Source organism: Dermacentor albipictus, chromosome 6 (assembly GCF_038994185.2).
Source record: "Dermacentor albipictus isolate Rhodes 1998 colony chromosome 6, USDA_Dalb.pri_finalv2, whole genome shotgun sequence".
Lineage (NCBI taxonomy): Eukaryota > Metazoa > Arthropoda > Arachnida > Ixodida > Ixodidae > Dermacentor > Dermacentor albipictus.
The window spans coordinates 6,473,808-6,490,457 of NC_091826.1; the positions used below are offsets into that span (position 1 = coordinate 6,473,808).

Below are 16,650 nucleotides of genomic sequence, written 5' to 3' on the forward strand. Positions count from 1 at the left end.
AGGGGAGGCATAGATCATAGGTGCAGAGATGTAATTGGAGTCATTAAACAAATTTTGAAACAGTACATGTTGTAGGAAACTGGGTACAAGAACATGGCACCATATTGTTATTGTTACCCTGCACCTCCACCAGATATGTTACATAGGAAGACGCAGACGAAAAGCTATGTACAAGTATATTTACAATAAAATACGCTGCGCTTGGCCAAGAGGCAACAGCCCCCACTAGCTTCTCATCGTCGTTGTCGTCGTCTTCGCACCGCTCGCCTTTTCGTGATCGCACATATTGTTCCGGAGCAATATTTTAGCTACATGTATTTATTTCTGTGAGCACAGTATATGGGTGCAAAAGCAAGCAAGTGAGCAAACAAAGTCAAAGTGCATATAGAAGCTATAGCAAGCTGATAATAGACATTTACTCTGCAGCATACATAACTTGGAGGATAAATAAGTAGGTGCGTGTGGGTAAAACCAGCCATGAAAAATTTGTGATAGTGAATGTAGTACCATGTTTGCTTCTACTTTGCTCTGCCCTGCAGCTCGCACCATTTATTGTTTTGTTCCTGTACTGTTTTCAGATGGCTCAGGCTGTCACCTATGTGCAGTGATGAAAACATTTGTGACAAGGCAGAGATGGCAGCAGTAGTAATAGATGCAGGATGTAACTTTACCAGCGGTCATGATAAAGCTGTTGCTGCTGCCACCGATGATGATCGATGGCAATGATGACAACTGTGATAGCCAGATTGTAGTATTGAAAGTGAAAGAGTACAATGCAAAAGCAACTTGTGCGAATGCCTCGCCTCTGTGTTTTTCTGTTCCAAGTGATCATGGAAGGCTAACCCTGGAGTTTTGACTGTGTAGTGGCCACATTCTATAAAAGAAGTGCTTTTGACTGCACTGTGACAGTTGTGAATCAAAGCGTAATTTCCATTACATTTGCTTTATATGGTTGTTGATGCAATGATGTGCTGCATTGACAATGTTGTGAGCACTCACACCTTGGACTTATAGTTTGCAGGTTTCTCATCAGACTCCCTGGGCGAGAGGCTCAAGGATGCCAAGTGCAAAGTTGTCATCACAGCGGGTCAGTAACTGTGTCATTTTCTTCTGGCAGTAGCAAATGATGTCCCTTAATGTCTCGGTAATCTATACCCGTGTTAGACACATGTTGGCCCTGTGGGGAGGGCATGGCATCAGCCTTCTGTGTTATAGCTAGTGATTTATATCAAGTGACAAGAAAGCTTGCTTGGGGAAAGTGCAGATATGCCATCTTCTTACAGCAACAGTTGTTTGAAGTGCATTTTTAGGGGTATCTAGTGATGTGGCAATGGGTTCTTATTATCCTAGTGTTAACCCTTTATTGGATGGTGTCCACTGCAATGAATAAATTTTGCCAAATTTTAGAGCAAGTTTAGTGCTTCTGAGAAGCTCTTGTGCGTAGTGTCAACTTCAGTGGAAAACAGAAGTTTATATAGCCACAGTGGAAGGTGCCACCAACCACTGTTTTTCCCCAACTCGCCTTCAAAGATAGTGTCGAGTGGTGCTGGCGGGCAAGTCACGTGCGTCCCCACACTTTTACTATTTTACTATTGCGACGTAGTGGTTTGGCACGTATAATTGTCTACATGGGATAGAAGATGCCTTTGGAAGCAACAGTTTCATTTCATTTATTTCATTTATTGTACCTTCAAGGCCCGAAGGTGTTGCAGAAGGGAGTGGAACTAAATACAGAGCATGTGCAGATAACAGAGTATAATAATAACAAGAAAAAAAAAATGAGAAAGTGCTGATTAACAAAAGTATTCTTCAATAGTAGTTCTAAAAGGATATGTATCGCTTATGTTAACAATTGAGGCCGGCAGATGATTCCATTCATTGGTAGTTTTAGGAATAAATGAATAAAAAAATAGGTTCGTGCGACAGTGTGGAACGCTCAATTTATGCCGATGGTCAGTACGAGATTACATATATGCAGATTCGAACAAAAGTTCACTTTTTAATTCCGGATTGTAATAATAAATTTTGTGCAGCAGTGATAAGCGTGCTAACTTCCTACGGGATGAGAGGAGAGGGAGGTTTAAAGTAAGTAGCCTTCATAGATGTTACGCTTGATGTCCGAGAATAGTTAGTAAGAATGAAACGCGCGCTACGATTTTGTATAGATTCTATTGCATTTGTTTAGTAATCCAAGCCAGGGTCCCATACAGAAGAGGCCTATTCAAGCTTAGGACGTATTAGTGTTTTGTATAGAAGTAGCTTTAAGTTAGCGGGTGCCATAGAGAAATTGCAACGGAGGTAACCAAGCGTACGATTAGCATTATTAGTGATGTGGTTTATGTGTGTTTGCTAGGAAAAATTAGATGTTATGTGGACGCCTAAGTATTTGTAAGAACTGACTTCTTCGAGTACAGAGTTCTTCAAGTGATAGTTGGATAGGTTAGACGAAGCAGTATTGCGGGAAATCCTCATTAGTTTGCACTTTTGGCTATTAAGTCGCATTTTCCAAGTGTCGCACCAGTTAGTTACTTTGTCAAGATCAGATTGTAGTTTTAGAGTGTCAGAATTTGATAATATTACTCTGTAAATGACACAATCATCTGCAAATAACCTTATGGAGGACGCTACACAGTTAGGCAAATCATTAATATAAACGAGAAAAAGCAAGGGTCCGAGAACGGAACCTTGCGGCACCCCAGAACTGACTGGACAACGTGAAGAGCCAAATTGTTAGCTGAGACAAATTGTGTTCTATTGGATAAAAATTGTTCAATCCATGAGATAATGTTACGGTCAATGTTAAGTGTATTTAATTTTAGACAAAGTAATTTGTGAGAGACGAGATCAAATGCTTTAGAAAAGTCTAAGAAGATGGTGTCAATGTGAAATCCATTATCCAACGCGGCACAGATGTCATGTGTAAATGAAATAAGCTGAGTATCACAGGAAAACGATTTACAGAACCCATGCTGGCGAGATGAAAAAAATGAATTTGTTTCTAGGAAGTTGATGAGATTAGAGTATATTATATGCTCTAGAATTTTGCATGGCACACTTGTTAGAGAAATTGGCCTGTAATTTAAAGGTGAATGCACGTAGCCAGACTTAAACAATGGAACCACCTTGCCGACTTTAAAGTCCTTTGGTAATGAGCGCGACAGAATAGATTGCGAAAAAATGTTGCATAAAATTATGGATGAGTACACTTCGGTATTTTTCAAAAATTTAGAGTTAATATCGTCTATTCCTGATGATGACGAAATCTTTAACTTTTGAATCAAGTTCACGACACCATTGTAATCAATTAACAAGGGCTCCATCTGAGGAAAATTCATCTTAACAACTTCAGGTAGAGAGGCACAGGGCAACAAGTTATTCAAAAATGATTTAGATAACACTTCATTGAGTACAGAACAACATTCTTCTTGTGGAACAACAGCACCATCTACATCAGTTAACGTTATTGTGTTACCTTCGGAACCCTTGACAGTTTTCCAAAATTTTTTAGTATTTTCTGTCAGCAGAGATGGAAGTGTATTTTAAAAGAAAACGTGTTTAGCTTCTTTGACTGCGTTTTTAAACAGTGAAGCAACCTGCTGATACGCACGCCAGCTGTCAATTGTGTTCCGTTTATTAGTTTGGTGAAACAGCAGCTTCTTCCTGTTCAAGATACGTTTTAGGGATGCATTAAACCGCGCTGCTCGATGGTTACACCGGACAACTCGGAGGGGTATGTATTTTTGTACTAATGCATTAACTTTATTTTTAAAGAGCGACCTTCTGTTCAACGCTCCGAGTGTAAACGTCCGGCATATATTCTTCTACAAAAGCTTCAAGTTGTGTGTTCACTGATGCGTAATCGGCTTTACTGTAGTCTCGAATGTATTTTTGTTTGCCATTGGGACGGTTGACGTTTTCCTTAAGCTGGAAATTAATAAAACAATGATCCCTAAGCCCTGGTAAAATACTTAAAGAATTGACAAGATCCGGAGCGGTGGTCAAAACTAAGTCAAGGATGTTAGCACTGGTTGCTGTAGTTCGAGTTGGTTGAGTAATCAGCTGAGTAAGACGGAAATCAAAACACAAATTGAGAAATGCCTTGCTATCACTGGATGAGTCGGATACAGTTAGCACAGGATAGGACCAGTTTATGTTGGGGTAATTGAAATCCCCCATTAGGAAAATGGGTGAGTGTGGAAACCTTGTTACGATGGTATTAAGCAGGTCATGAAGTTCAGCACAAAACGTAGAGGAAGCGCTCGGTGGCCTATAACATGTGCAAAAAGTAACATCGCGGTGGTTTATTCTAATTCCTGCGCAAACTGCTTCTAAACCGGAAGAAAGAGGAATGTGAAACGAATTGAGCCTGTCGGCCACTGTGAAAGGGACGCCCCCACCTAATCTAGCACCATGGTCACACCGATAGATACGATATTGTTGTTGGCATTCGAATACTTCTTTGTTCGATATTTTTGACGATAGCCAGGTCTCTGTCAAAGTGACAATGTCGGCAGTGCATGTATCGATTAAGCAAGATATGTCATCACGTTTATTTACAACACTACGAATGTTAGAAAAGAGCAGATTAAGATCAGGTGCAAGGTGGTGTGCGTTTGAGTTCAGCTTTGCCGGAGGTGTGTCATGTGCAGAAGATTGAACAGCGGCTTGAAAAGGATGCAAGGATGATTCATCAGCCTCGATTCCGGACTCGATCTCACAGACACTGTTAGTAGATGGGTGGTACATATAAGCCTTCTTTTTTATTATCAATTTATTGTAGCGTACTGAAAATTGTTCACCGCTAGCTTTTCCAAACTCGATTAGTTTTTTGCGGGCTGTGCGGGTGGAAATGCAAAAATCTTCACTTACAGTGATACCTGTTGTTCTTATTAGGGATTTTGAGGAAAATATTTCGCTTTTTGTTTTAAAACTAGTGAACATAGTTATTATTGGACGGCATTTATTTGGCGAAAACTTTCCCAGTCTGTGGGCACGAGATATGGCCTCATTCGACAGTTCCATGTTGTTAAGCGCTGAAGAAATTACATCCCGCACTTTTTTTTAAGAAGCAGCTCACGTTTCTGTCCGGTCATCAGTGACGCCATAAAATATCAAGTTATCGCGCCTTGACCGATCTTCAAATTCATCGAAACGACTGTAAATGCAGGCCGTTTCCCTACCCACAGCCTCGGTCACTGCTCGGGCAACTTCCACCTCGGCACAGTTTCCAGATGCTTCTAATTTTTCTTCAACAGCTGTCAACCTGTCATTTGCTTTTCCAGATTCATCTGAATTTCCTTTACTGTATAAAGTTCTGAGAGCACCCCTGCATGATTTTTGTCTACTTTAGCATTAAGTGTCTTCATCAAAGAAAGAAGTTCGTTAGAAGTTTTGCTAGGGTCCTCCTTCGGAGGCCCGGGATTCATTTCGACATCACCCCCCAAAAGCAAAAGTTTCATGACATAAGCACAGTCACAAACAATGCTAAACATGGTGTTGGGGCATGGAAAGAGCAGCAAGCTAGTATTGCTAGAGCGTTTACAGTGCGAAGGAGTGCCAGGACTGACCTGCATCGAGAAGCAAAGATAGATTTGGAACGCCCGCATAGTAGCTGCTCTTTCCTGCCCACTGAAGACGAACGATGAGAGCCCGGTCTTTAAAGGCAGTTGATCCGATGATGTCAGGGACGATAGCGATGCTGGATTCATGGGAAAAGAGGTAACGGTCCAAGCGTTGTCCTTCGGTGTAGCCAGGCAACATTGTTCTGGCTGCAGCACTGGGCTGCGCAGGGGTAAACGGCACCAAATGTCTGATGACGCATCAGGCTGTGGGTGTGGCTCGCCGGGGAAGCGCATCGATACCATCTGCATCGAGAAGCAAAGATAGATTTGGAACGCCCGCATCGTAGCCGCTCTTTCCTGCCCACAGTTGTAAATATAAGTGAAGTCAAGTTCTTTCTTCAGAACACATTCTCTAAAATGTTCACTGCAGTGGACACCACGCATGATAGGAACAACACCACATGCGTGGGAGCATTTTCTGTGCAGTTTTGTCATCACTCCTTCCAGTTTCAATTGGATTGCTTTTGTTATTTGCCTGATCTGTTCATGCAATAATGCTTTGTTCGTTCTACTATCCAGTGAGCTAATAGGAAGAAACAATTGAATGAGTTCCCGGCAGCTCCTGCTGCAGCAAAATGAAGGCCACCTGTCAGAGCAAGTTTAGTTGCTGCCGATGTGCGTTATGGCATATAAAGCATTTTTCCCATCAGAAATAATGTACACAACAAATATGTAAAGTCTCACTTGGCAAGTGCAAAGTGTTGTATAATTGTGCGAAATGCAAGGTATCAGGGACGAGCTAGGAAGATTGGGGGGAGTAGGAGGGGGGAGTGCACATCGGACAAGTGGCCCCTTCTCCTCCTTACCCTTACATCCAGACTTTCTGCAAATCTGAATACATGGCATAAGCGACATGCAACAATACTCGCCTGCCCAGCTGCTCCGTCCTTGGTCAAGTGTGTGCCCCCCCCCCCCCTTCACTAAATCAATTCCTGGCTACACCACTGCAAGGTATATTAAAGTTATTGTTTTTTTTGTATTCCATAAAGCAGAGTGACGTGTACGGCATCCAAACTTTGCCTGTTGGAGCAAAAGAAAACTGTCAGCATCTACACTCACTGGAACTAATGCGCACGTTGTCTGCTGTAGCATTGGCATTGTGCTCCGGCAGCAACTGCACATTTCGCAACTGGGCACAAGGGGAGCTGATGATCGCAGCTCAACCTAGCGCGCCATATTTAGAGGAAAGTGGGGAGGCAGCGCTAGAGGGAGGGGAGGTGGCTCAACCCTGCCAGCAAGTTCGTATTTTTTCCCAGCCACGCATGCCGTATTTTCCCAGCCACGCATGCCGCATACCTTTGTGTGTGCTGTGTTCTCGCCACTCTTGCATTGAAGTGGTAGACCGCAAGAAGGTCACTTCACTGCTGCTGCACTTGCTCACACCAGCGTTTTGGCAGCGAGTGTCCGTGCTCACCAAGCATGATGTGTTCATGTTCGCTTGTGCACGCTGACACCATGCTTGTTGATTCAGTTAGTAAGCGAATGTTTCAAAGTTTATACGGCCGATAAAACTACTATCCTTACTTCGTATAACTGTCTACTAATTTGCCATTGTAATCGATGCTTATCCTCTCGGGCGAAACTGCTACTTTTTTCCTGTATGCACACGTTTGTGATGAAAACAGCATACCACATTCTCATTTTGCCTTCTAGATGGTGTCTGGCGTGGGCCAAAGCTCGTTAACCTCAAGGAGATAGTGGATCATGCTGTCAGCAAGGCCAAGGAACAGTAAGAGTTCTAAGTGCTTAGATTTTTCTGTTAATTTTTGTTCATGCAGTGCAGCAATTGAAGAGAAGCACTAGTGGCCAATCAGTTCTATGGAAGCCGACAACATGGAAAAAGGGTAATGAAAGAGAAAGTTGTCATCCAGCCAACTGTAGTACGTAGCTACAAAGGAAATCAGTACGGAAGAAATCTCTGTGGGTTTCCTTTGCAGCTTCGTGCAACAGCATGTGGATGGCAGTTTTCCCTTTCAAGGCTACTGGATACATGAACCAGAGGGTAAAAATGCAACCAGGACACTCTAATATTGTAATGTGTGGCAATGTTACTAAATATGTGGGAGTTCTGTTGGGATAATAGTTACAGGCTTTTAACTTGAAGGTCACTTGGGTCTAATGCTTTATTGATCATGCCATTCTGCATACAAGATGTATGCATGGCATGTGTGCTGCATGTGCACAAAGTGATGGTTTAAACGACATGCCGTACAGCTTGCATAATTTTGCTGCTTTAAACATGCTGCATAAAAGCACACAGCAAAGCTCTATTTAGAATATTATGCCATTAGCAAGAATAAGACAACAATGTTAGTACTGTCCACTGAATGCAAGACATGTAAATCAAGAAAAGGATGTTGGTGTCCCACTTTTGTTTCTCATGTGACACCACATAGCTGACATTAAAACTACTTGCATCAGGCTTTGACCAGCCATGTGCCCTTTTGGCACGCTCCCAGTCAGTCAACTTGCCCTGTTGAACTCAAGTAAATGCAGTCAAGTTGAGATCAGAGAAGAATCGTTCGAGCCAGTTCAGCTGCAGCTGTTGTCAGCGTGCTGGGGGTCACACAGCTTTTGTTCTATCTGCCCTTTTCTCAACACTTTTTGCTTCTCGCTAACTGTCTTAGCCAGGAAGGAAGTGCAGATTACATGTGCAGTTCAAACAAAAATGGTTTTCCCCACTTTGCTCAGAGGTCACGAAGTGAAGCAGACCATTGTGGTGCGACATCTGACGTCTGAGAAAGTGCAACGCAAGGACACTGGCAAGCGGCCCTTCTCTGGGCTGCAAGTGGCCTGGAATGCGGAACAGGACTCCTGGTGGCACGAGCTCATGACAAACCAGCCCACAACCTGCACCCCCGAGTGGCTCGACGCAGAGGCTCCTTTGTTTCTGCTGTACACAAGGTCGGCTGCCTGCTTTTGCCTTAGCATGAAGTTGTCAGCTACATTTTTGACAAAGTTACATCATTCCCTGTTTACTATACCATGACATCAGTGCTTATTAAAAGAAATTGACTGCTGAGGCCATTGTCTTAAAGGGAGACTAAAGGCAAATACAAAATCAACATAGATTGTTAAAATACCATTCCATAAACCTTGCAGTACTAGTTTCATGCCAAGAAAAGACTTAGTTTATGAGAAAATCGCGGCTGAAGGTTCCACATACTTTTGCGCAATTAAAATCGCCCTCCCACGAGCAGGGAGTGGTGATGTTGTGTATGCCATCACCGCCCTTTACTGCCATTGGCGAGTAAAACGGCGCCCAACAGATGGCACTACGTTTTTGTTTATGGTTTTTTCATGCAAAATGCAAATACACGGCCATAGAGAAACTGAGCCAAGACAGAGCGTTGAATTCACTACTGCAGCCGCTCTTGGTCAAGTAACGTGAACTGTTCAGGAATCTTGCGACATCACATGGATGTGGCATTCTCTGCTACTTGCAGTTTGTGCAAGTTTCATGAGCCAGCAAAACCAGTGCAGCACTATGCGATAATGAAACTATTGAAATGCGAAAATGTTGGCGACACAGAGTGGGGAAAGCAAAACCTTGCGCCCACCTGCGTCATTGTCGTGGGTAACGTCAACAAGTTTTTTTCTTAACATCAAATATTTCTGGACAATTAACATTTTCTTTCGTCTTATAGTGCAATAAAGTGATCTTTTTATTATGAATGGTTGAGTGCTAGTGACAGAACTATAATGAGAAGTGCATTCGTCCTCGGGCTAGTACTTGAATGTCCCAGGCGAGTCTCTAATTGTGTCCTGCATTTATCTCAATTTCTCGATTACTTAAACTTTGTACGTGATAATATTGTCACGTAGTAGTGATGATGAAGAAAGAAGCAAAACTGCAAATGATGAAACTAGTGTTTTATTGGGCGAACCTGTGCCCTCAAAACAGGCTACATTCAAAGAACAATAATAGCAGCGAACACAGTCGGCGATCGGCGAAAATCTGATCTGCTGATAAGCCCGTCAGCTTTTATATATGAGTCATTGAAGCATCCAAAGTAATCGCTGGTGCCCTTCCAGAAAGTTCTACACAATTCACGTCGCACGTGCAATCAGATTACACAAGCTTCGGTGACAACAGACAGCAGGTAGAACCATTGATAACATTTAAGAAACTTCCAATACATGTTGGTGCGTCCTGCGCTGAGCGATAACATTTGTTAGATGGTGAAAAGCGGTTGCCCGAAAAAGATAAATAACTACACGTGTCAATATTGACACCTTAGATGTTCTCGAGTACTAATCTCTCACTTTGGCTTGACTTAACATTTGCCTTTAGTGTCGCTTTAAGCTTCTCTTCCTTGTTTGTCAGCAGATAACATTAAGATTCGCTATCACTACATTTGGTTGCATTGTAGCTTTGCACTGAATGGCACTTCTTTCTGAAATTGCACACAGTTAATGCATCCTATGGTTTAACCCTCTACCACTTCTACATGGGGACGAAACACCATACACTTATGCAAAGTAGGCAAATTGAGGGAGTTGTCATGAAATTTTGGAGCAAAAGTGTCCTCATGGGTCATCTTTATTGTGATGACAATTATATGGATATTCCATGCACATTTCTGCCGTCTCCGTTGGTATTGCCATGCTGTTCCATATAAAGTCTTATAGCAATAACATCATCGCTGTGCGCCTTATGCTGTGTGTGCGAGTGAAAGCGTGCAAGGCTGAGCTGACTATGGCAGCTCAATTTTGTGTGCGCAAGGGTTGAAAGCAGGGAGGAAGCATGCCATCTTCCATTGCGCGCAAGGCAATGAGGGGGAGAGGAGGGGAGTTGGGGCATTCTACTGCGGCGGCTGCTGGGAACGGCATGGCTGCACAGGCCCTATCTTGAGAGTGATCTGCGATTAGGACAGAGTCTAGGTGCGCTGATGGCTCATAGCTTCGTGTGCGCTGTGTTCTCACCACTTAGTTCGCGTTGCAGCGCGAGGCAGCACGAAGGTCAATTTGTTCGCTGCTGCTGCCGCTCTTCCTCATGCCAGTGTTTCTATAGTGAGTGTCCGGGCTCTTATAGTGAGATGTGTTTATGTTTGCCTGTGCATGCGTAACACCATGCTTGTTAGTTTAGCTAGTAAGTGAATGTTTACTAGTGTTTATTGGTGATAAAGCTATTATCCTTACTTCGTATAGCTGTCTACTAATTTGCTATCACAATTGATGCTTCGCCTTTCTAGTGAAACTGCTACTTATACACATACTAATGTTTTCAACCGTGTTTGCTTTCTGTTCAGACATGATGATCTGATGTTAAAGATCATGCATCTGAACATGTTCCACACATCGTCATAACAATGCACAGTAGATTGCGAAGCATCTCAACTTTTAGCAGTTCACTTTGACATGTTTATATGATTATATTGTCACATGTCTTGGAAGAGGACTGGCGACGTTTAATGAGTAGATGCGATAAGTTACTTTCTGTGACCACTTTGCCTTCGCGCATTCCACCGCACATCACTTCGACTAGGACATTGGCTCGTAAAGGAAGCGTAACGCTTCCGGCGGAAACACGAAAGGCATCGTCACATCGCTTGTCATTGTACCTGTCAATTGCTCGGTCAGCTGAGAAGGTGACTACACCTCTCCGTATGTCCATAACAGCGCCTTATTCTTGCAGAAAGTCAACCCAGAGAATGATGTCATGGGAGCATTCGCATAGGACAAGGCAGCTCATCAGAAATGTCGATCCTTGAATCCAAACTCTATATGTGCAGGTTCCCAGTGGAATAACAACGTAACCACCAGCCATCCAAATCTGCGATGTGTGCCAAGGTGTAATTACTGTCTTCAGAAACGCTGCCATCTTCCCGCTTGAGATAGAATAGTCCGCACCGGTATCCACTACAGCACTAACTGCGTAACCGTTTATTTCCACCGGTATGTCGAGCGAAAGCCAGTCATTCCGTACAGCTACAGTCGTATCGGCGCCTGTCCTAGTTCGTGTCGATTGAAGGCATTCAGTGCATCGACTGCCAGCAGCCTTGCCCCCAAAGATCGCTGTAGTTAGTTTTCCCAACAAGGACTTGGTGATCATGCGCTTGAATATTGCTGGGGCAGTGGTGAAAATCACCTTGGTGACGGCGCGCGTGACTGTCGCCCGGTAGGTGGTGGCATGCGCTGTTGAGCCAGATAATGTTCAATATACTGAGGTCGTTGGCTAAGTCGGGGTGCTGGCCAGCAAGCAGAAAAGCCCCGCAACCCGAGACATCAGTATGGGCACTGGCGGTACAAATGATTTGCTTCACCGCAGTGGAAGCACAGAGGACAGTGGTCCAGTGTGCGCCAGACATCCAGTTTCTGAAGGGTCATGCGTCGATCATCAGCATAATGCACTGGCTGCTCCTGCTGAAGCACAACAGGAGGAGCCGCAGGGGGAAACGCTGGAGGCATGTGTCGTTCTGCAATATGTAGTGTACCAGTTCAGCTGGTGAAAGTGCAACCAGATGAGCAGCATGAACAAACAGCAGGGGTGGTGAAGCAGGGAGTCTCAGGGCTTCTGCGTAGGTCGCGTGGCGGTGTTCAGTCGGTGCAGGCACGATGTTACTAAGAGGAAAGGTGGATTGGGGTACTTGGTGCATTTCATCTTTTACAACACTCGCAGTGGAGCTCACTCTAGCTTGTGACTCTCCATAAAGCTTCTGCATCTTTTGCACCCAACGGTGCAGACCAGTTCTCGGAGGTTGTCATTGTTGCTTCCAGTGGCCATGAAAATATTGGTAGTGAATGTCACATTGACCTGCCGCTTGTAGAAATTTGATCGTTGCTGAAGTATCTTCTCCATACTTACAGCGTTGCATAAAAATTCGGCAACAGTCTTTGGAGGGCTGTGCACAAGACCAGCAAAGAGCTGCTCCTTCACTATTCACATCAGATGACCCAACTTCTTGTCTTTGGTCATTCCTGGGTCTGCTTGTCCGAAGAGGCGTATCACATCTTTGACGAACGCGATGACACTTCCGTTGGGAAGCTGGACGCGGGTATGGATCGCTCATTCTGGTCATTTGCAGTGATCAGCACTGGTGTAGATGTCTAGTAGTTGACGGCAGAACTCGGGCCACAACGTCAGTTGCTCCTCACAGCTTTGAAACCACGTGTGCGTGCCGTCCTCCAGGCAAAAATAGACATTTCTAAGGTTAGTTGCATCATCCCATTCATTGTACTCGGCCACGTACTCAGTCAGCTATCCAGTCTTCAACGTCTTCAAACACGTCGCCGTGGAATGTCTTTGGAACCCGTAGGTTCTGAAGTGTGTGCCTGTTTGTCATCACACTATCCATACCAGTTGAGGTGTTTTGAACCACTATGTTGTTTTCTTGTGGAGGCATTCCCCGGACCCTGCAGCTGGCCCGATGGACAGGGGTTTTGATTGTACTGGGCTGTGTCGTGCCACACTGCGCGCCTACATCGAGACAACGGGCACTCTCGCATAAAGCTTTTCGTCTCCTCCTCGTCGGCTTCAAGAGTCGGTCTTTCGTCTTCGACCCCGAGTCGCAATAGCTGGTGTTTCCACTCGCAGAAGGGGTCTGCGGCATGATTGAGAAATTCCCAGCGCCTCCACCACTTTGTCACGTGTCTTGAAACAGGGCTGGTGACGTTTAATGAGGGCAGCTGGATCCTGAAAAACGCGGCGGTGGGACCTGGCTCTAGAGTGGGCAGGGTAGCATGCGCACTTCCTTTTTCATGTCCTTGCATGCCTCTTCTGTTGCACTGTGCCCACTACTGCAGGTGGCAATATGACATGTATATATTTATGGGACAGGTAGGTAATGAAAACAACTGTACAAACTTTATAAATCTGATGTCAGTTTTATCCAGAGCATGTGACAGCCACCTGCAGTCAACACCATTTGGATGCTCATCTCGTATCGCAGCATATATCAGCTAGCAAAACTGAAGATTGTCACCGTAAACTACTGGATTGCCTGCAGTGTACATACCCATACATATGCTCACTGAGTTTGCACACTCATTAAGGCAATTAAAAGGAAATAAGAGGGTTGGGGGTTTGTACTCATCAAGGTTATGTCAGAACCTGTTCATGAACTTCATCAGCCCCGCAGCAGGACAAAGACCTCTTGCAGATACCACACCTGTCCTGCTGCATCAACTAAATGCATCCTAAGGGTGCTGATTACATCCAATATCCAATCCTCTGCAGCTTTCGACTGCGTTTACCTTCCCTTGCCTACCATATACTCTGTTTCTCCCAGCACATTAGACAAGGATGACAGAAGAGAACACACAGCACTGTCGTCCTTCTTTAATGTACTTGGAAAAACATTAATTATGCAGCGCCAACTAGCCCACTGCTCAGCCTTGGTGTGCTGTTGCTCTAACCAAACCCTTTGAACTCTTTTAGTAGAGTACTGTACCAAAGTGTACTTTGAGGTGTAAAAAATAGATGGAGTACATTCAAGACTGTGATTGTGTGTGGCGTTCCAGTGGATCCACAGGAAAACCTAAGGGAATACTGCATACATTGGCCGGTTACATGCTGTTCACCGCCACCACCTTCAAGTACGTCTTTGACTACCACCCAGGCGATGTCTACTTCTGCACGGCTGACATCGGCTGGATCACAGGCCACTCGTATGTTGTGTACGGAGTCCTTGCCAATGGTGCCACCAGCGTCATGGTAATTGCGCATCCTTCAAGTCCCATTACTGCAATGGCAGTTATGGGCCTTTCAGGCTTTAGACATGTGTGTGCAGCTGTTCCATAAAAGCTCCAGCTCACCTGATGTGCTCACACACTGATTCAGTTTAAACCCACCACAGTTAGGCAGAATACAACTGTGAACCCACAGTTAGGCACAATACATAAGTACCGAAACATGAAACATGTTTTTTCTCGTGGTATTGTTGTGTCAAACTGTTACTTTACACACTTCCTTTAGCTGGAAGGTTCAACTTTCTCAATGAAATGGGCGTAAATGCATATACTTGAACATCTTCCGAGCACATTCACATGAATTGTGCAAAAAGAAACCTCATTGCCAGTCTGCCATGTCTCCGTAGCGCGACCACTTGAATACCATTCATAGGAAAAAAATATTCCTTCCTTTCAATGACCTTCCTTACATTTATTATCTGGCTCAAAATGTTGCAACACATGAGGCTTATGTTCTCTAACAATCGCTTTAGGCAAACGAAAATGAATACAGTCTAAACTCGCAGCGACGATATTCTTGCGACAACGAAGCATTTTCGTATCCCCAGTGAACGCCCATAGGATTCAATGCATTTCATACCTCTCGGCAGCAAGGTGTCACGGTACTGCAATCCTGCATCAACGAAATTTGCCGAAACGTAACTCCGCATATTACCTACTCGCATAAGGCTAGCAGGCTCCAAAATGTGCTCAAATGCGATCGTTTTGCACTAAAATTGCGTCGCATGACAGTGTGGGTGCCACCATTTTTGTTCACAAAAACAACCAAGCGTTGAAACCGATCAGTGTGCTGGAAACACGTCATGGCCGCCATCGTGTTTGTTGATCGCTTATTTAAAGTGGCACTAGGGTCTCTAGCGGCATGCATGTTTCTACCGACATGTGACGACGGTTCTTGCACATCTACTTGGCGAGGTTGTAGATTGTTGTTAGAAACGCATGTTCAGTTTGCACTCCCTGTCGCCAACTCTGCCTGCCGCTGACGCCTCGGTGAGGCTTAGGCGAATCGCGTGAGATGAAACTGAACACAAACTGAATGCGAGTTTTGAACAACAATCGCCGATCACGGCAGTGCACTGCGTAATGTGCGCCTCCATGAGAAAAATGCAGAAAAAATAAGGAAATCCACATCCTACCAACATGTAATTGTTCATGGCGCTTGAGATGGCAGTCACAGCATATGGAGTGTCACGCATTGGGCCATGATTGAGCAACCGTCTGGGAATATGCATCCCTTGCTTCAAGAACGCCGGTTTTGGTGCCACCCGACAGGCATCGCGTACGGATTAGGCGCCGGACGTAGATTTGCACGAAAGGGCTATTATCTTGATTGTTTGCCTTCGGGCACACGAAATACGATCACATTTGCGCACGGCACCGGACACGTCGGTGCCTACTGGTAACAGCGTGCACTGGAGAAGTGCTGCTGCATGCGCTGTTGCTCTGCGTCCGTTGCCAAATCATGCAAAATCTTGCAAAAGTGATCGCATCTCCAAAAGCAACTGACCGAGAATATTGCGCTACGGCAGTACTACCACTGCTGGTCGACGCATGCGGCGCACCTTTACTGTCAGCAATGCAGTTCTATATCCTCGAGCAAAGCCTGCAAAGTAGGCTAACAGAATTTTCACAGTAAAATATTGTTCTGCGATGCATTACCTACCTGTGCTGTCTCTTTTCATAGCAACTAAATTCTCGTGAAAACGAACTTTTCTGCGTTCCCCGCTGATTTCGTTATTCCGAGGTTCAACTGTATTACAAGTACTATGCCATTGTTGACTTTGCCAGACATTTTTAATTCTGTGAGCTTAATAAGGCAGTACTAGTTGACATCAGTTCTCTATATGGGTGGTGCATGTATTTGTATTCATCATGGTGACCTTTACCCAGATAACCATTTATGTTCCATAGATGTCCCTAAAACATGGTGCTTTAGACATTGCATGCATCCTATAGATATCTAGATTTATCCAAACATTACTAATACGTACCATGGATAACTTAAGTCCCATCCACATCACATTGCTGCAACGTTTTAAGGATATCGCAGCTGGGCCTCTAATAGATAATCACTTTAGGCATGCAGAGGTCTATAGGACATCTATTGGATGTTTTTTCAGTTCATGCTAGCGATGCATACTTGCAGGTGTCACATCCCATGTGCTATCAAGAACAGTGCGTGGTGTGTACAGCAGACAGTGTGTGGCAGAATGGCCACACAGCAGGATGAGATACGTAGCGTGCACACATTGGGGCACACACCCGTGACAAGGAAGTGCAGCATACTCATTTTCCTGGACCTCCCACATGGCACATTGATAATATTAAGTTAACGAAA

The 16,650-nt window shown here is 44.5% G+C and overlaps 1 protein-coding gene across 1 annotated transcript in view; it reads left to right on the plus strand.

The window, feature by feature from the left end:
• The window catches only part of LOC135901422 (acetyl-coenzyme A synthetase-like), a 54,986-nt gene that overhangs the window by 11,203 nt on the left and 27,133 nt on the right, over window positions 1-16,650 (plus strand). The window contains exons 4-7 of the mRNA XM_065431206.2: window positions 1,015-1,087; window positions 7,275-7,350; window positions 8,313-8,525; window positions 14,085-14,277. Coding sequence (XP_065287278.1) covers window positions 1,015-1,087; window positions 7,275-7,350; window positions 8,313-8,525; window positions 14,085-14,277 — 555 coding nt within the window. The remainder of the gene's footprint in view (window positions 1-1,014; window positions 1,088-7,274; window positions 7,351-8,312; window positions 8,526-14,084; window positions 14,278-16,650) is intronic.